Source organism: Notothenia rossii, assembly GCF_949606895.1.
Source record: "Notothenia rossii genome assembly, chromosome: 9".
Taxonomy (NCBI): Eukaryota; Metazoa; Chordata; class Actinopteri; order Perciformes; family Nototheniidae; genus Notothenia; species Notothenia rossii.
In genome coordinates this window covers 48,199,311-48,217,670 of record NC_136907.1, presented here as the reverse complement: position 1 = coordinate 48,217,670, position 18,360 = coordinate 48,199,311, and the positions used below count along the sequence as shown (strand labels likewise).

Sequence of the window (18,360 nt, the reverse complement as noted above, 5' to 3'; positions counted from 1 at the left end):
AAAAACTAAAATCCCAGCCCATTAATTTGGCCTTTCTTTCATGCTGTGCAAAGAAAAAGCAACCTCTTAATCCAGATATCTTGCCATGACTCGCGTATGCATGCACGTGCACGGTTGTGGCATGACAACACACTCTCACTCCCTAAACGTCCAGGAGCGACGCTTGGTTAGGGTCCCGTGGCGTGCAGTTGGGACGCGCCGAGGCTCCTTCGGCTTCATAAACGGACGCAAAGAGCTTTCAACTGATTGCAATGTATTCCTATCGGTGGCGGTATTTGACGCTCATGGAAGCACCGCACCCGTTTATGTCGGCAGCTCTTAAAGGCAATGTGAGCGTCCATTCCCATTGGATAATGGAGAATTGTACACCCGGAAGTAAGTATTCTCTTTACTGTTGATTGATTTGACAGTGATATCTCCACTACTCATCAACTCAAAACCACCAGATTACCTTTGTTAATCAAACGACATTGATAGGTTTAAATTGTATACAATGCTTTTGTGTTTTTCCCCTTCAATTCTTAGAAACAACTTGTTTTCTCTGAAATGTAGAGCACTAAAGAGACTACACTACCCACAATCCCCAGCTATTGTTGTGACAACACCTGTCCGCTTTGCGACAAACCCCATGATTAATATTCAAGCTCAGTGAGAGAAATACAAATAAAAAAGCGCATTTAAATAAATGTCCTTTCAACAACTGCATTTTGAATGCTGCAAAAAGCTCATTGGAGGGTCACAGAACAGCTAGGGCTTAACACGATGGTAACTGCACACACAGACAAAAGAGTGAAAGACATGAAAAAGCAAGTTCAGGTCATCGATCAAGTAGTTACTCCATCAAAAAATACATTAAACAAGGACCAACTTTAGGGAAGAGGCTTGGGAACACAAAGTGGATTTTGTGGATCTTTTAACTGAAAAACTTGAAAGACTTCTTACCTTTCCAACGTACTGAGGTTCAGGTCCGATGTGTTCTTCCAGAACAAAAAACTGGTTCCAGATCCAGCTTTTCTTGGGCCGATGTTTGGAATCCTTGTCGTTCTCCAACACCTTGGTCTCGTTCTTCTTTACTCTGATTGATTCTCTTGAGTTTGTGAAAAAGACCTTGGGGTTGGATTTGGCATTTGTATTTACTTGTGAACGTCGAAATTCCGGTTTAGGATTGGACAATGAAGCTGGACTGGCATTGTAGTAGGTTCTCGGGTTCATTGTACCAGACAAGTCAGACTTTTGATTAAGACTAGACAATAAAGTAGTGTTGAGAAATGACTGAGAATTCTTAGTTACTACCTGAAAGTTGGAGAATGATTTTGGCGTTGACTGCGACAGTAATCCAAGCCTTGGTTTTGTATTGGTTTTAGGGATGAAGTTTGAAGATTTCTTGGGAATGTTTAAATAATTTATTTCCAATTGATTAGAATTTGAATTGTCTACCAACCCCTGCCTCGAATTAGAACTCATTTTTCTGGATGCATCCTGTAGCGTGGGTCTACTGTTTGACGTTGATGTGTTCGGGGAGATTGCAAGTGGAACGTTTGTGTTGGCCCTATGGTTGTCACCGAGAAAGGACAAGGTGTCAAGCCTTGGCTTTACCTGTGACTTGCTCTGGAGATCTTTGAGTGAGCTCAAGAGCGGACGGGGATTCAGTGGAGAGATGCTTTTTTCAGAACTGGAGCTAGGCAAAAGGGTTGGTTCAGGTGTTGACTTTAGCCGTGGATAAGGGAACAGGCTTGGGTTGGGGTTAGCGTTAGGGCTCAAATCAACACGGGTCCCATAAGAACTCTGTGTGACAACACAGAGGAAGACCAGACGACAAAGACAGGAAATTGCAGACCAACCGACTGGAACTCTCATTGTAAAGAAAGAACGGTCAGGAAAATTGTCCCCTCTCACTTTCAATGCGTCAAACCACTGTGCACTGTGGGCGCAAAAAAAGCACACCCACAACACACTCAAATGCACAGGTGTACAGTCCGTTTGAAAGTGTGGAGTAGCCTGGAGTGTCCATGTGGTCCGCTCAAAAGATTCATGTTGTACAGTTCCCTCCATAAAAATAAAAATAAATCCATAATCTTGATTTTGATGTCGGAAAAGAGATGGTTCTTAAGATGTTGTATTTTTCTTCCCTCCACCATTGATCCAACAGGTGAGAACCAATGTTTAAAGGGTTAGGGTTAATAGATACACCCAGTCCATATACTTGTAGTAAAGTCCATGGTAATCCTCAACAACTTAATATCCACTCTTTCCAAAAGCTGAAGTCCTTTTTTTTCATATTAAATGCAACATTTCAAAAGCTGGTTGTTGTATTGAAGGCTCATCAAAGGTGTGCACTTCCTGAAACACAGAAAAGGAAATCCATGAACAAAGGCCTTCAAGTACCAGAAAACAGCAAAGTTTCTTTAAATAAACAATCGGTTGGGTATAAGACAATTTGTTGACATTCTTAGGGATCTTATTCTTTGAGCTTAATGCTGGTTGGCAGCTTGAAAAGGATGACATCTTTGACAAGCAAAACGTTTCGCTTGTCAGCACATTTCAACATGTCCGGTATAATTACTGTGTTGTCAAAGCAAATGTATCTAGGTCTGAAAATATGTATCAAATATTGTTGGTTATTTAGCAAGGTGTAAAACCATGTGAAGCATTTAGCTAAAGATTAGCAGGAATGACTAAGCTGGACAGTTTTTATTCCAAAAAAGTGGCTGTGGGGAAAAGTGAGCCACATGCTGTTGGGTAAATTGAGCCAGTGGTTCAACTTAACCCCCATGAGGCACTGAAGTTAAAGTGGACCTATCATGCTATATTTGAATAATATAGTGTAGGACCATACCTATATAAGGCATATTTATACTTTTTATTTTTCAAAATACCAAACAGATCATGCATTTTAGCCATTCCTCATTTCGCTCAATGTAACACTGTCCTTTCATGGGCTGATTCTTTGAGAACAGCATCATCTGGTGGCCTGAAATATGTACTACAGCGTCTCCAGCGCTTTCGAAAGGCAATGTCCGTGGCTGTCTCCTCCTGATTGGTGGAGTTGGCCCAATAGCCGTAGCGCCACTTCTGTGACGTCATAGAAGTGTTCAAATCTGGATCAGTCTGTATCAGATCAGTTGCAGCCCCTTTTTAAGAGATTTGGGTATGGAGGAAAATAGAGAGGGTTGTGTTTTCTGACACTTGGTGAGTTCCCTGGAACACCGGGGACACATATTCATGTATAAAAGACGTACAAAAGTGCATTTTGCATGATAGGTCACCTTTAAGTTAAGTCTCTGTAGTATAAAAGTGTATTTTAATGTAGTTTTACACAACTGATTGTTTCTTGTGTTTTAAACAGTGTAGAAACAACAACATTCCTGTTCTAAAAAACTGGAAAGAGAAGGGTTTAGCAGGTAGGGTGTGAAGAGGTCACATGATCCAGTAGGTCCGCTAAGGGTAACTGGCCTTGTGTAAATACACAATCTTGTTAGAATGAATTATATTCTGTTAGGTCTAGAGTGGTTAAATAATTTTAAGGAATGCCACCATCTTTCCTGCCGTATGCCTGAAGCAACGTCTGGAGAAAGGGCAAATGCAACTACAGTAATAGAGAGATGAGAGAATAACCACGATTGATAACATGAATACAGATGGAGCACTGAATTTCCGACTCCAGCTTACAGCTTCCTGCCTATGACCTGCCTAAGACCAGTATAGAGGAATGTTAAGCCCTCCCACTATTTTCCAAGAGGGCGTTGCCAGATTTTCAATTTCAGGTTTTAACCAGGAGATGGTGCTTCATTCACAAATACAGAAAGACAAGTTTCATGGACTTTCAGTTGTGTTTTGAAGAGCATTTGAACACATCAATATTTTAGATCAACTAAAGTATATCTAATCTTGTAATTCAATAATATATAGTCTTTATATATTAAATAATCATAATTATAATGTAAATGTTTACATTACACTTCTTTATTTGTTATGCTCATACTTTTACCTTTACAATCGTTTGCTTTAATATGCAGTATATTTTTTGTATATTTTTGTGTTTGCTTCCTACTGCTCCCTTTCGGACACATACTGTATGATTTATTATTATTATTAATATGAAGATATTATTAAGATAAGATAAGATGTTACTTTATTGATTGAACATTTTAGTTTAGAATGTGCTGTCCCACGGTAATTCAGAAGGCTCACAGGTCACATTCCGACCATTATTTAAAACAATAGGTGCTTTCACACCGTCTACAGTTTGATTTGTATAGAGGGAGCTCTGTCAGTTTTCGAATTACCCATTTGCTTTCGGGGAGCCCTATTTTTCAGAGCACATCATGCTACTAAATATGTCACACGCACGCTCTGTTGACTGGCGCAGCAGCGCGGATGCGATCAATTGCTATAAAAACACTCTTCTACTAATACAGACGGTGTCACTATGCCGGCGGATGTGGCCGTTGTTGAAGCCTCTTCAGGCTCCGCATCGGCAGGACTCTCCCTCGGTGTGGAGCTGTCAAGTTCGACCCTAACGCCGCTTACAGCCGGCCAACTAAAAGTTGTTTTCCGTTCACGTTGTCATTTTTAGACTCCTTCGCTTCTTTGCTTGTGAATCCAAAAGCTGTGACGCTTGGCTGTTTTCGTTTTGCCATATTTTTTATTACAAAGCCAGAGTTAAAAAAAATATCAATATGAACATTTCAAATACCGCGCTGGCATCACCGTCATAACCATAGCAACGTAAGTAAGAATGCAGCGCCGCCACATACAGATGGCAACACCCAGACATATTCACAAATATAAAACAAATATTCAGAAACTGTAATGAACAATAACTATTATTTATTTCAAGAACTGTTATTTAAAGAAACTCAACATTTCTAATCTGTGTGACACAAATATGCACGATTGTTTTAGGCTCACCCTATTTATCTCAGAGTCAGCCTTCAGGGGAGCTCCCTCCCTCTTCGGGGGAGCCAAGCTCCTCCTAGCTCCCCCCCATTTCGAACAGTGTCTGTGGCTGAATGGCCAGCGATTAGGTGCGGCGCATTTATCATAGGTGATCAGAGCTAACTGCCTGCCGTCAGATTTCATTTAAAAAACAGATCTGATTTTAAGACTATTTCTGCGCTCATAAAGAATGATGTGAAGGAGTTCAGGTATCTCGGGGTCTTGTTCTCGAGTGAGGGAACAATGGAGCGTGAGATGGGTCGGAGAATCGGAGCAGCGGGAGCGGTACTGCAGTCTCTTTACCGCACCGTTGTGACGAAAAGGGAGCTGAGCCAGAAGGCAAAGCTCTCTGTCTACCGGGCCATTTTCGTTCCTACCCTCACCTATGGTCATGAAGGATGGGTCATGACCGAAAGAACGAGATCGCGGGTACAAGCGGCCGAGATGGGTTTTCTCCGCAGGGTGGCTGGTGTCTCCCTTAGGGATAAGGTGAGAAGTTCGGTCATCCGGGAGGGACTCGGAGTTGAACCGCTCCTCCTTCGCGTCGAAAGGAGCCAGTTGAGGTGGTTCGGGCACCTAGTTAGGATGCCACCTGGGCGCCTCCCTAGGGAGGTGTTCCAGGCACGTCCAGCTGGGAAGAGACCAAGGGGTAGACCTAGAACCAGATGGAGGGATTATATCTCTTCTCTGGCCTGGGAGCGCCTTGGGATCCCCCAGTCAGAGCTGGTTGATGTGGCCAGGGAAAAGAAAGTTTGGGGCTCTCTGCTGGAACTGCTACCTCCGCGACCCGACCACGGATAAGCGGGAGAAGATGGATGGATGGATAAAGAATGATAAGAATATAATAATGCGTATTGAACTGGTTTCATTAACTAGTGAATTTATTTAACACTAGAACCGCCAATCGGGTCAATTGGTGTGATGTGTGTTGTGTGTGTGCAATGTAACTTTTTTTCAATAAAATATTAAAGTCTCCCAGTCCGTGACTTTTCCTGAAATTGTGTTATGTAGCACCCTATGTTGTTAAAAATTGCATTCTAATAGCGGGATTTTACGGGTTTAGGTAGGCCTATACAAAAATCTCTGGCGGTTCTAGTGTTAAGGTAATTAGGTACAGTAGAAGCCCTTTTTTTTATCATTACATTACATTACATTACATTGCAATTAGCTGACGCTTTTAACCAAAGCGACTTACAATAAGTGTATTCGACCAGGAAGATACAACCTTGAAGAAAACAGAATCATATAAGTACATCAGGTTTCATAGAGCCAAACATTTCAAGTGCTACTCAACTGGCTTTAGAAAGCCAGCCCTTTATTAGTATATAAGTGCTTTGTTAGTAATTCAATCGCTCGAAGTGGAATCAGTAACGAATTTAGCAGTTGAACATAAAAGTCAACTAACTGAGGGTCACTTGCAATGACAGTGTTGTCTCTAACTGTAAGCTTGTCACTCAGAGTAACCTACAATTAATTTAGCTGCTGGAGAAGAAAGATAGAGGGGGGAGGGGGGGAGAGAGCTGTGGTTGATGGGCCATTAGTTGTGTAAATACACAACTGAGAACTGCCGTTTCATTCAGACTGTTTAAAAAACGGTAACAACGGACTATTTTTCATAGCGGATGCATGTCAATTTAAATCAATACATACAACTATTTTTTAAATCAATAAAAACATTTTCTAAATCCATAAAAGCATTTCAATTAATATTGGGAGTCATGTCGTTACTTTGTTGAGAATGTGGCCGTGTAATAAGCGGGATAATTTGCAGCGACTTGTTCCTTATGGGGAAAATAACACCCGTCATGTGTGTGTAGAGGTGTGTGTGGTTAAAACACTTTCATGAAGTGAAGGAATTTCCTTCTATAAAACAGCCGTGGGCAGCAGTGAGTGTCACGGACATGAATTCATAGATCAAGGCAGACTGGTGCACACACTCTCCTGTCCTGCCAGGCGACACTTCCGTTCTAAGCCGTGTCCCTCACTCACATCCCAAGCATCCCCGAAAAGTGTATTATGTTGTTAAATCTCAGATGTTATGTTTCAGTTGTGCTCTGTCTATGTTCAGTGATGCAAACTTGTCACCTTTCGGCGAAATTCGTCGTTTTGAATCCAAAATAAGTCGTTTGTGTGATTCATGTAGATCTGCAATAAAAATATTTTTGGGGTATGGGGGGGTCTGGGACCCAGAGTAATCTGCGGCCGTGAGCTGTTATGTGCCATCATGACACGCATGGTGTTCTTTTTATATATATATTATAATGAAGTACGAGCTGTGTGCTCGAGTCTTCCTGCCTGTCGGCTCTGCTCATGGATGTACAATAAGGCTCTGCTGCTCCGACATGATGGTCTAGCTTCAGCAGCTACATTACCTACGGGTGCGTTCGTTAATAATAACTGTGCGTCCGGAGTCACTGTGACACAGACTGGACCGCTGGTGAACAGCTGTTAGAACGGGCCGTTCAGGTGTTCAGAGCAGAGCTCCCTGTCGGAGCGGCAGAGCGTGATGTGAACTGAAAAGTTTTTCTGTGGCAATATTATTTAAGGAATAGTTGAGCTAGCTAGCTAGCATATATTGTCACTATCTGCTAACGTTAGCTTTAGCCTTCTATTTCTAATAGTTTTTTTCATAGGCTATAAACAGAGGTGGTATAAGTATATATATATTGTACTTGAGTAAAAGTAGAAGTACTCAGATATTGTACTTGAGTAAAAGTAGAAGTACTCAGGTCTTACTTGAGTAAAAGTAGAAGTACTCAGATCTTGTACTTGAGTAAAAGTAGAAGCACACATATCTTGTACTAGAGTAAAAGTAGAAGTAGCCTACTCAAATCTTGTACTTGAGTAAAAGTAGAAGCACTCAGGTCTTGTACTTGAGTAAAAGTAGAAGCACACAGATCTTGTACTAGAGTAAAAGTAGAAGTACTCAGGTCTTGTACTTGAGTAAAAGTAGAAGTACTCAGATCTTGTACTTGAGTAAAAGTAATCGTCCCAGAGTGTAGGAATACTCTGTTACAGTAAAAGTCCTGCATTCAAAATGTTCCTCAAGTAAAAGTAGAAAAGTATTATCATCAAAATATAGTGAAAGTAGCGACAGTAAAAGTCATTGTGCAGATTGGTCCATTTCAGAATAATAGATATGATATGTTTTATAATGATTGATCATGAAAGTGTTCTCAAAGCTGGTAAAGGTGCAGCTAGTTTGAATGACTTTGTATACTGCAGGGTAGCTTGTGGATTTACTCCAGGTGGAACTAAAGTCGGAATTAACACTTGATTATATTTCACATCATTCATCCACATCTGTAAAGTAACTAAAGGTATTAAATACATGTAGTGGAGGAAAAGTACAGCATGTACCTCTGAACTGTAGTGGAGTAGAAGAACAAAGTAGCAAAACATTGAAATACTTAAATAAGGTACAAGTATCTCAAAATGGTGCCCACGTATAGTACTTGTTGAGTTTATGAACTTAGTTACTTTACACCATGTTGCTATAAAGATAGAAAGACTTAAGCCTTGCACAGAGGCATGAAAATACATTTTCAAAATGCTCAACAGTGCTGCCAAAATGATAAACTGACTGCTACACAATTTAAAATAAATGCTTTTATATATTTCTATTAGATGTGACTCTTTGGCGTTTCTGTTATTATTAACACTGCTGATTTAGTTGTTCTGACTGCTAAAATCCTCTGTTATTCCGTGGGGTGGGGGAGCCGGGGGCTCGGATCCTTGTCATCTTTTTCATACCTGATGAGTTTGCATCCCTGTATGTTAAAAAGCCTCAGTCACCTTAATTCATGTAATAAAAACATCTCAGGTCAGTAACACTCAAAGCTAAATGTGCAATACCATGTTCAGCTATGTTACTATTTATAATGTTATTGTTGTTACATCAGAAGATGTACATATTGGAATGATTTCTTAACTTACAGTAGGCTATTTTTTACAATGTGTGTTGGAAGGATTCATTAAATTACTATGAATATTGTCATTGTTGAAGGCTTTTAGAGAAGGGTGAACTATAAGCCTGAATTACATAACATTTTATACCTAAAAACATAAAAGCCACAATAAATGAATCACAATTATTCTAGTTATTTTTACCTCCCGTATTGCTTTCAACCCACCAGCTTTTATGGTGTTGTTACGTCACCAACTGTAAGCTTGTCACATACAGTCTATGGTCACTCAGAGTAACCTACTGTTAATTTAGCTGCTGGAGAAGAAAGATCAGGGGGGGAGGGGGGGAGAGAGCTGTGGTTGATGAGCCATTAGTTGTGTAAATACACAGCTGAGAGCTGCCGTTTCATTCAGACTGTTTAAAAAACGGTAACAACGGACTATTTTTCTTAGCGGATGCATGTCAATTTAAATCAATACATACAACTATTTTTTAAATCAATAAAAACATTTTCTAAATCCATAAAATCATTTCAATTAATATTGGGAGTCATGTCGTTACTTTGTTGAGAATGTGGCCGTGTAATAAGCGGGATAATTTGCAGCGATTTGTTCCTTATGGGGAAAATAGTACCCGTCATGCAGATCAGGATCCCTCCGCCACGCTTTGGGATCCTTATCTGCCGACGAGGCTCCATTAAAATATAAATATTTTTAGTGAATTACTGAGTTTAGGCACGTTAATAACGTTTTAATGAAGTTGAATACAGTATATTCATATGTGTCAGTGATTTCATGTCAATTCGGCGAACATAAACATAAATGATCGTGGTGAAGATGATGATTAAATTATGATTAAAAATCGAGAGCCGGGCTGCATTTCCTCCTGTTCTTTTTTTTCGACAAAACAACATTATTTTGTGAAATAACAACAGTTTTTTTTAAAAAAAATGATTACATGTCTCTTATTTAGCACAGAGTATGATATCCGTGACATATGGATCTTAACAAAGTTCCGCTGTACATCCAGCGTACTGTATCTGACTTTATTTCACATGAGCTCCAGTGTGGAACCCCACTGCACCCCCTGGTGGATCAATGATCCATTGCAGCTGGCTTCCTTATAATTACATTTATCTATCACGGGGGCGGTCTCAAGTCAAACTGGAGGTTTTCCCTTGAGCGAGGGCAGATCACGTACCAATCACGGCCCTCGCGTTTCAAACTGTCTGAAATGAATCGCTACATCTGTAATTATCAATGACTAGCCTATTTAAAGAGCCTGTGACACGATTTTACCCCATCATCCAAACCCATCAATTTGAGTAAATATTGTCCCCTTGAAAACCGTTACTGAACTGATTTTGGATATTTGTACTTTGATAACCATTAATCTGCCCTTCAATGTTGACCATTTCCTGGATCTTCTCGGGGATTCTTCAAGTCCCGCCAAATTATGGATGACGTCAATGCGGGCACAGCGCTCCAGCTGCACCGTTCAGGATCCCAGCATCTGCATGTAAACGCATGATGGCGCACACAGCAGCAAGCTAAGACAGCGATGACAGTTTAATTTTGAACGTGTCTGAGAGCTCATATGAGGCTGAAGGATCGGTTTATTTTGTATCTGTTAGAAGTTTAGGAATTAGGTGCGTCAATATGGGCGATCATACGGTCATGTAGCCAGTGGTGGACTGGGACTAAAAATCAGCCCGGGACTCTCGACCGGCCCACTTCGGTACAACTAGTAAATTGTCAACGGGGGGAGTGGGGGATGTGCTAGTGACTTATCCGACCGGCCCACTTCGGTACCGGCCCATCGGGATTCGTCCCGATGGCCAGTCCGCCACTGCACCCAGCCCAGCCCACGTAAACTGTCAACGGGGGGAGCCTCGCTGCGGGGAAACGGTGGACCTAGTGTCCCGATCGGAGTGGGAATAATAATAATTATAATAATAATAATAATAATAATAATAATCCGTGCATTTTATCCATTAATTTCCCCAACATTGTGGTAAAAAAAAACACACGTTTAATCCATGTTGGTGTACTACTACAACCAGTGGTGTAGTGGGGATGTTTTTACTGGGTGGACGGGGTGGTGGGTGGACGGGAGACACTATGGACGCGCTCGTGAACTGTCAACGGGGGGGGGGGCTTGGGGACCTCTGTGTCGCCTGTCAGCGCAATTTACATGATGCCGTTTAGACAATATAATAATAAAGGGCGGTGCCGGCTGTCAGCGAACCGATCCGGCCTTTCTGCGCGACTATCACTCAAATGCGGGACATAATCTCAATGTGTGGAACGCGGGACAAATAAAAAAAAAAGTGTGTGCAGTCCCGCACAGTGCGGGACACAGGGGCGCAGCTGCCCTGTGTCAGGGGGGTATGCAGCAACAATTTTGGCGCCCCCCCCCAAAAATCTTTTTTTTATATATATATTATATATATATATATATAGTAATAATAAATAAATAAGTCTGCTGGACATGGCCTTTAAATAATAAGGGTTTATTTTAAAGCATATCAGCCACTGTAGGTCTACCATCATTAAATAATAAACAAATTTACACATTTACAATCATTATAATCAATGCAACATAAAACATTAAAACATTAAAATGCAAAAGTAAGCTTACAAAGATCCATTAGAACACACTCTGTTAACAACAACCACAGATGTAAATCACTTTATAGCTAACTCTGGTACCTGAACTGTCTTGTACACGGCCCCTGACAAATAAGCTAATAAATAAAAAAAATAAAAAAATGATGTAGCTTATGTAACAATGTTGCTACCTGAGATTGTAGTAGAGCACTCTTTAGTTGCTACTAAATCGTAACATGGCGTGCCTTTGCACTTGCCCATTTATCTAGTATTGCATCGAATGAAACAGTTCGTGCCACACTGTTTTCAATTGAAATGACTGCTAATTGGGTTAAGCGATCATTGCTCATGTTGGAACGAAGGTATGTTTTAATCAGCTTTAGCTTGCTGAATGATCTCTCGGCAGAGGCAAATGTCATAGGCATTGTCAGGAAAACTCTCAGGGCTACTGTCAGATTTGGGAAAACCAAATCAAGGTTCTCCTGTAGGAGGACATTTAGTTTATCCAGAGCCTTTTCATGCCCCCTAAGTAGACGGCTTGCTGGGTAAATTTCCTGAATGATATCCCTTGAAACATCATCGGTAGCCAGTGCATATCTTGTCACTGATTCCTCCAACTCAGCTTTTGTCATGTGTTCCATTTTGTAAATGAACTTAAACTTTTCGGACACAAGCTGAAGATTGCAAAATCTGTCAGACAACTCCTGAATTACAGTGTCAACAATAACATTAAAAACCATGCACCTAAAATGGGTCTCAGGTTCCTGTTCAAAATGGCCAGTGCTTGAATCATCTCCATGAAATCTCTTTTGCTTTCTGCAACGTCTTTCCTTAAAGTCAGGGGAAGCATCCATCTCAATGGCTAGTCTGCGTGCAATGTCAAGGGATTTCTGAAACCCCTCCTCTCTATACTTACAGAAGAATTCTTTCAGAGAATCGATCATCCTTATGGCAGTGTCCATCGAAATGTTCACTGCTTGCATTGCCTTGCTAACAAACGTGATCTCTGACAATAGATCATACCAAATCAAGAGGCACATCAGAAACTCCATGGTAACAATCTCGCCAGAGAGCGACTTTGCCTCTGAGACTGTTTTGCCGTCTTTTTCCACTTCCTCAAGCTTTTCCAAAGCGTCAAGAATCCCCCTTAACTGGAAACGCACAGCATTGACAGAGTCTATTTTCGCCTCCCACCTGGTTTCACTGAGAGGCTTTAGAGTAATGTCCACAAACTCTTTGAGGATATCCCACCTCTTCACCGAAGCTGAAAAAATGGTGTACAGTCTCTGGATAGTGCCAAAAAAGGTAAGACACACTCTGTTTGATGATGCAGCATCACATAGGAGAAGGTTGAGACTGTGGCTACAGCAGGGGATAAATAGTGCCTCTGGACACTTCTGCTGCACCAAGGCTTGAACACCTTTGTGTATACCTCTCATATTCGAGCCATTGTCATAACTCTGTCCCCTACAATTCTTCAACTCCAACCCCAGGCTATCCAGCACCCCAGTCAGTGTTTCTGTGAGACCTTTACCAGTTGTGTCCTTCACAACTATGAAGCCAACAAAAGACTCATTGATGGTGGCTTTCTTTTTGTCGTCCGTATGAACATACCGGATTATGACTGAGGCCTGCTCCTGCTTTGAAATGTCAGGAGTGCAATCCAACTCCACAGCAAAGTACTTGGAGGCGTTGACCTGGGCACAAATTTTACCAAGTACACAGTCTGCAATTGAATCTAAAAATTCATTCTGAGTGCACCAGGAAAGATATCCTGTGGTTTTTTTAGCCGCTACCTTTCTAAGATGCTCTGCTAGTGTGACATCATATCGTGCTATGACCTCAAGGACACCCAGAAAATTTCCATTTTTAGGATCTCCTAATGTAGCATTCTTCCCCCTCAGTGGCAAGTTCCTTTCTGCGAGAAAGAGTATGCAATCGATCACTCTCGTTAACACGCTTCTCCAGTGTGCCTTTTCAGCTTCTATGGCTTTTTGCAAGGTACTGTCAATTGTCTTACCAAGGCGTAAGCGAGATGTTAATTCTTTCCACAAAAGATACGCGTTGATGTGTAAACCACTGGTTTCATGGTGCTGCAGCGTTTTTGAAAGACTCTGCCAGTTATTATATCCCACCACAAAGCGTGTGTCAACAACGCTAGCTCCACCGAAAAGTTTACACGCAAAACAATACACCTTATTCGTACTTTTAGAATACAGTAACCAATCTCGTGCAACTTTCTCTCCATTTGACATTGTGCGAAAACAATACGCTTTCGAAAAACACCTTCTAGACTTCTCTGATCTTGGATATGGCCCATCAGGACATTTGTGTGGGCTATTTTCAACAACACACTGCCTAAATGAGTCCCCAATCTGATGTGGTGGTGGCCAGTCTGATGGATCTTCTGAGTAAGGCCTTGACTCAGCCCTCTCCTCTTCACCTCTCTGTTCCACAACCTCATCTTCACCTCTCTGTTCGACATTCTCTTCCACCTCATCTTCACCTCTCTGTTCCACATTCTCTTCCACCTCATCTTCACCTCTCGGTTCGACATTCTCTTCCACCTCATCTTCACCTCTCTGTTCCACATTCTCTTCCACCTCATCTTCACCTCTCGGTTCGACATTCTCTTCCACCTCATCGTCACCTCTCGGTTCGACAATCTCCTCAAATTCCACCTCTGTGGTGAGTGGCTCTCCATCTCTGTCTGCACTATTATCCCCAAAAAGGACACAGTGAATAGGTTGGTCAACAGAACTTCAAACCATACTGGACATTGAGTTTTGTGTGGTCAAACTAATAGAACTCCTACTACCTGACATCATCACTGGTCTCATCTCTACTTGATGCCATCGCCGACCTCATGTCTGTCTCATTCACTCCTTGCCTGTGTTATTTTCCACTAAGATATATTGTCAAACAAACATTATGAAATAGATTTTCCATATTAGTTTTTCCTTATTAATAATATTAAAATAATATTAAGAAATGAATCTGTTGGTATCAAGACCCCTACACTTACACCTAATGTTAGACCTACCTGTTGCCTTCCCCTGTCTTTCCTGAGCCACCATCCTCACACCTGAATAAAATGAATTCACTGTTAAAGCAGCTGTCTAAATTAAATTATTATATCAGCCCAGTGATAAGGCAACTTAATAATAAAAAAAACAACACTATTATGCCGTGTAAGGTTGTGCTGCTGTTGAAAGTACATTCACATTTTGGATTTTAAAAGAACAAATAAAAAACACTATTATGCCGTGTAAGGTTGTGCTGCTGTTGAAAGTACATTCACATTTTGAATTTTAAAAGAACAAATACGGAGAGCTACTTAGCACAGACCTGTAAAGAGATGTGACCCTGTAATAACAGCTTCTGTGTCACCAAACAGATGTATAGCCTGTATGTCTGACAGCACAGCTAACATAGACAGCTAATGGCAGCACAACATATTTAAATGATTCCATGGTTAGCTATGTTTTCCAGCTTCTTGACATTTATTGTGCATGCTACCTTATATTTACCAGTTGTTATTTTACCTTAATACAATTTGGACGTGACATGCATGGGGTTTAACCAAAATCTAAATGTAGCTATCAGAAACATCGGTTTGCATTAAAGCTAGCCGTAAACCACACTTCAGCTGCTAGTGTTAGCAAACACTAGCCAATCTGAGAACAGTCTGTTAACATGAACTGACATTTGCAAGCCTCTTATTTGGTAGCAAATGTGTGCATGATTCCATGATAAACCAGAGTTATTGCATTAGTTATGTTTTCCAGATTCTTGTCATTTATTGTACATGCTACCTCATACTTTCCATGTCAGCGCTGGCGCAGCAACATTGGTTTGCATATTCTAAGCTAGCCATAAACCCACCCACCTTTGGCTGCTACATGCCCAGTGTTAGCATACGCTAGCCAGTCAATATTTCCAAGCACAGACAGACGTCACACTTTAAATCATCCTATTCCTACCTGTTGCCTTTCAACATCCACTTATTTAGCTGTTGTCGCATCCCTTGACACGCCGTCTCCTTTTCCCTCTTTCTTTTTCTATTTTCTGCCCCCGACCGCTTTTTTGGTTTATCCATGATTTCTTTTTGACGTTAACTCACAACGAGCGCCTGCTCCTCAGTGTTCACGGCGTCCCTGCTCGTGCTCCCTCCTCTATGTCAAAATTCTATGATGGAATCTTATGAGATAGGGCGCCCTTCTCTAGCATATTACTCCTCTAAAATGTTTTAAAACCTTAAGGAAATGCAGAAACTATTTAGAAACATAAAGAAAATACCATTTTATTTTTATTTAATTTAATTTTTTTTTTTTACCATCGCCTGTTGGGCGCCCCCACTGGTGTGGCGCCCCTATGCGTCGCATATAGTGCATACCCACTTTTTGCGCCACTGGCGGGACACCTGGTCACCCTACACACACAGTTCTGCCCCTCACACATCCATCCATCCATCTTCTCCCGCTTATCCGTGGTCGGGTCGCGGAGGTAACAGTTCCAGCAGAGAGCCCCAAACTTTCTTTTCCCTGGCCACATCAACCAGCGCTGACTGGGGGATCCCAAGGCGCTCCCAGGCCAGCGGAGAGATATAATCCCTCCATCTGGTTCTAGGTCTACCCCTTGGTCTCTTCCCAGCTGGACGTGCCTGGAACACCTCCCTAGGGAGGCGCCCAGGTGGCATCCTAACTAGGTGCCCGAACCACCTCAACTGGCTCCTTTCGACGCGAAGGAGGAGCGGTTCAACTCCGAGTCCCTCCCGGATGACCGAACTTCTCACCTATCCCTAAGGGAGACACCAGCAACCCTGCGGAGAAAACCCATCTCGGCCGCTTGTACCCGCAATGATTTTAGATGTATTAGACTATTAAAAAAAGAAATCATGCTTCAAATAAGTGGGGGTACGGCGTACCCCCGCGTCCAACGCCCACTACACCACTGACTGCAACTACAAAAAGCTAAGGTTTGTTTTCTCATCAGGAAATGCAGACCGGCTCAAACAAAAGATTTTTAAATCCCCATCCTCACGATCATTTAATGTATCATATGTTCGCCGAATTGACATGAAAGCACTAATAAATGTAGTTTCATCCACTTGAGTTTAAAAAAATAATCGATTTGTTTTTATATCACATCCGACGGGAGGAAATTCGGCAGCTCTCACTACCAATTTTGAATCCTAATTTCATCATCATCTTCACCACGATCATTTATGTTTATGTTCGCCGAATTGACATGAAAGCACTGACAAATATGAATATACTGTAGTCAACTTCATTAAAACGTTATTAACGTGCCAAAACTCAGTAATTCACCATTTCTACGCATGACAACACACTTTGTCCGTGTTTGGCTCTCTCGCCGCACAGTGAAGCGTTCCCGCATTGACGTCACTTCCGGCTTCCCCCAAAACCTCAAAATGAGTCGAAGGAATTTTCCCGCGATGTTCGAAATTATTGATATTTATCGGAACGGTATCGCTTTTTCTTTTTTAAACTGACGGTTCGAGATTACTAGTAGCCCACTATTTCATTGCACAACAGTTGTTGGGTTCGTGTCACAGGCTCTTTAAATCAGTAACGTTTTTTTTAACTTATGCTCAGGTTTAAGCTTGAAAAAGTAAATTGGACAATGTAGCCCTTAATGCGGATCAACTTACCCCTTAGATGGAGCAAGTTAAGCCTAAAGAGAGCACTTTTTTTTGAGAGGTCATATTTCAATGGCCCTTTGTGATGGATGCATTGTTTTCATTTTGATTGAAAGAAGACAAAGGTAAAGGTTGTTGTTGTCATTTGACTTTTATCTCACTTTTCCTTGCAGGAAAACATCAGTAAACATTGGCTCATCTTACCCCACTCTCCCCAACATGCTTTAAAATGCTATTTCAACAGATGGCCCACCACAGTTGTTTAGAGTTAAGCTTTACATTGTGATCAAGAATCAGAGGCAAAATACCAATAGAAGAAATAAAAGTCTACTGTTGCATTTCTCATGAAAATGATGTGTTTCTTAGCATTTGTACCATTTGAGAGTACTTAGGGTTAGGGTCATGGTTAGGGTTAGTCTCAAGGGTTGGGGTTGACCCAAGTCTTGAGGAGTTATATGGACTACAAACTGATGCAATCAGGTCATAGTGTTACATTCAAGCAGATTACAATTCGTCAAAACTTTTTCTACTAGAACCAGGAAAGGTATAGAAATTATAGGAAATGTATTCTGAATTGGTATTCAGCAAAATCATTAAGATTCACCCTTGAAGATATTCAATGTTCGCGAAATTTGACTTCTTGGTGTTGCTTTAGAAAAAGTCAGAAGATCGTCTAAGTCCTTAGGATACATCGTCTTGAAAACATGAATGTCTGAACACAATTGTTATGGGGTATATGAGTCCCAAAAGGTGTATTGAACGAATGACCATTCCAATTCCTGGAGCCATGCTGCTAGTGTTGCTAAATGTCTTATTGCAAATTAAAAAGGTTCACGTTAGCAAAGCCATTCTCATGTCACAACCCAATTTATTCCTACAGCCACAGAGTTTTCACCATGGGCCTGACGAGCAACCACTGTCTCAACAATGCAGCCCAGAAGTGATTCACCACAGCAAAAGTTTGAACGGAGAGGGTAGACAAACAGCCATCCAATGTGAAAGATGACAGGAACTAACAAAAAGCTTCAAATTCTCCTGTCAAAGATTCTGCGGGCATGACAGCTGAACAATGCTGCTTTAACAACCAAGCCAGCATTCCTTTTGTCTGGCAAGTTTGGTATTTCCGGTCCTCATTGACTGTATGTGCTGCGAATAAGCCTGCAGGATTCATATGCTTTACCTTGGTTCTGAATCAATCTCTACCTGACAGCTGAACCAACCTCATCTACAAGCAAGCATATGCC

At 41.4% G+C, this 18,360-nt stretch overlaps 1 protein-coding gene across 1 annotated transcript in view; it reads right to left on the bottom strand.

The window, feature by feature from the left end:
* The window catches only part of LOC307019244 (cadherin-18-like), a 323,849-nt gene that overhangs the window by 232,847 nt on the left and 72,642 nt on the right, over positions 1–18,360 (bottom strand). The window contains exon 2 of the mRNA XM_079649976.1: positions 943–2,340. Coding sequence (XP_079506102.1) covers positions 943–2,052 — 1,110 coding nt within the window. The 5' untranslated portion in view covers positions 2,053–2,340. The remainder of the gene's footprint in view (positions 1–942; positions 2,341–18,360) is intronic.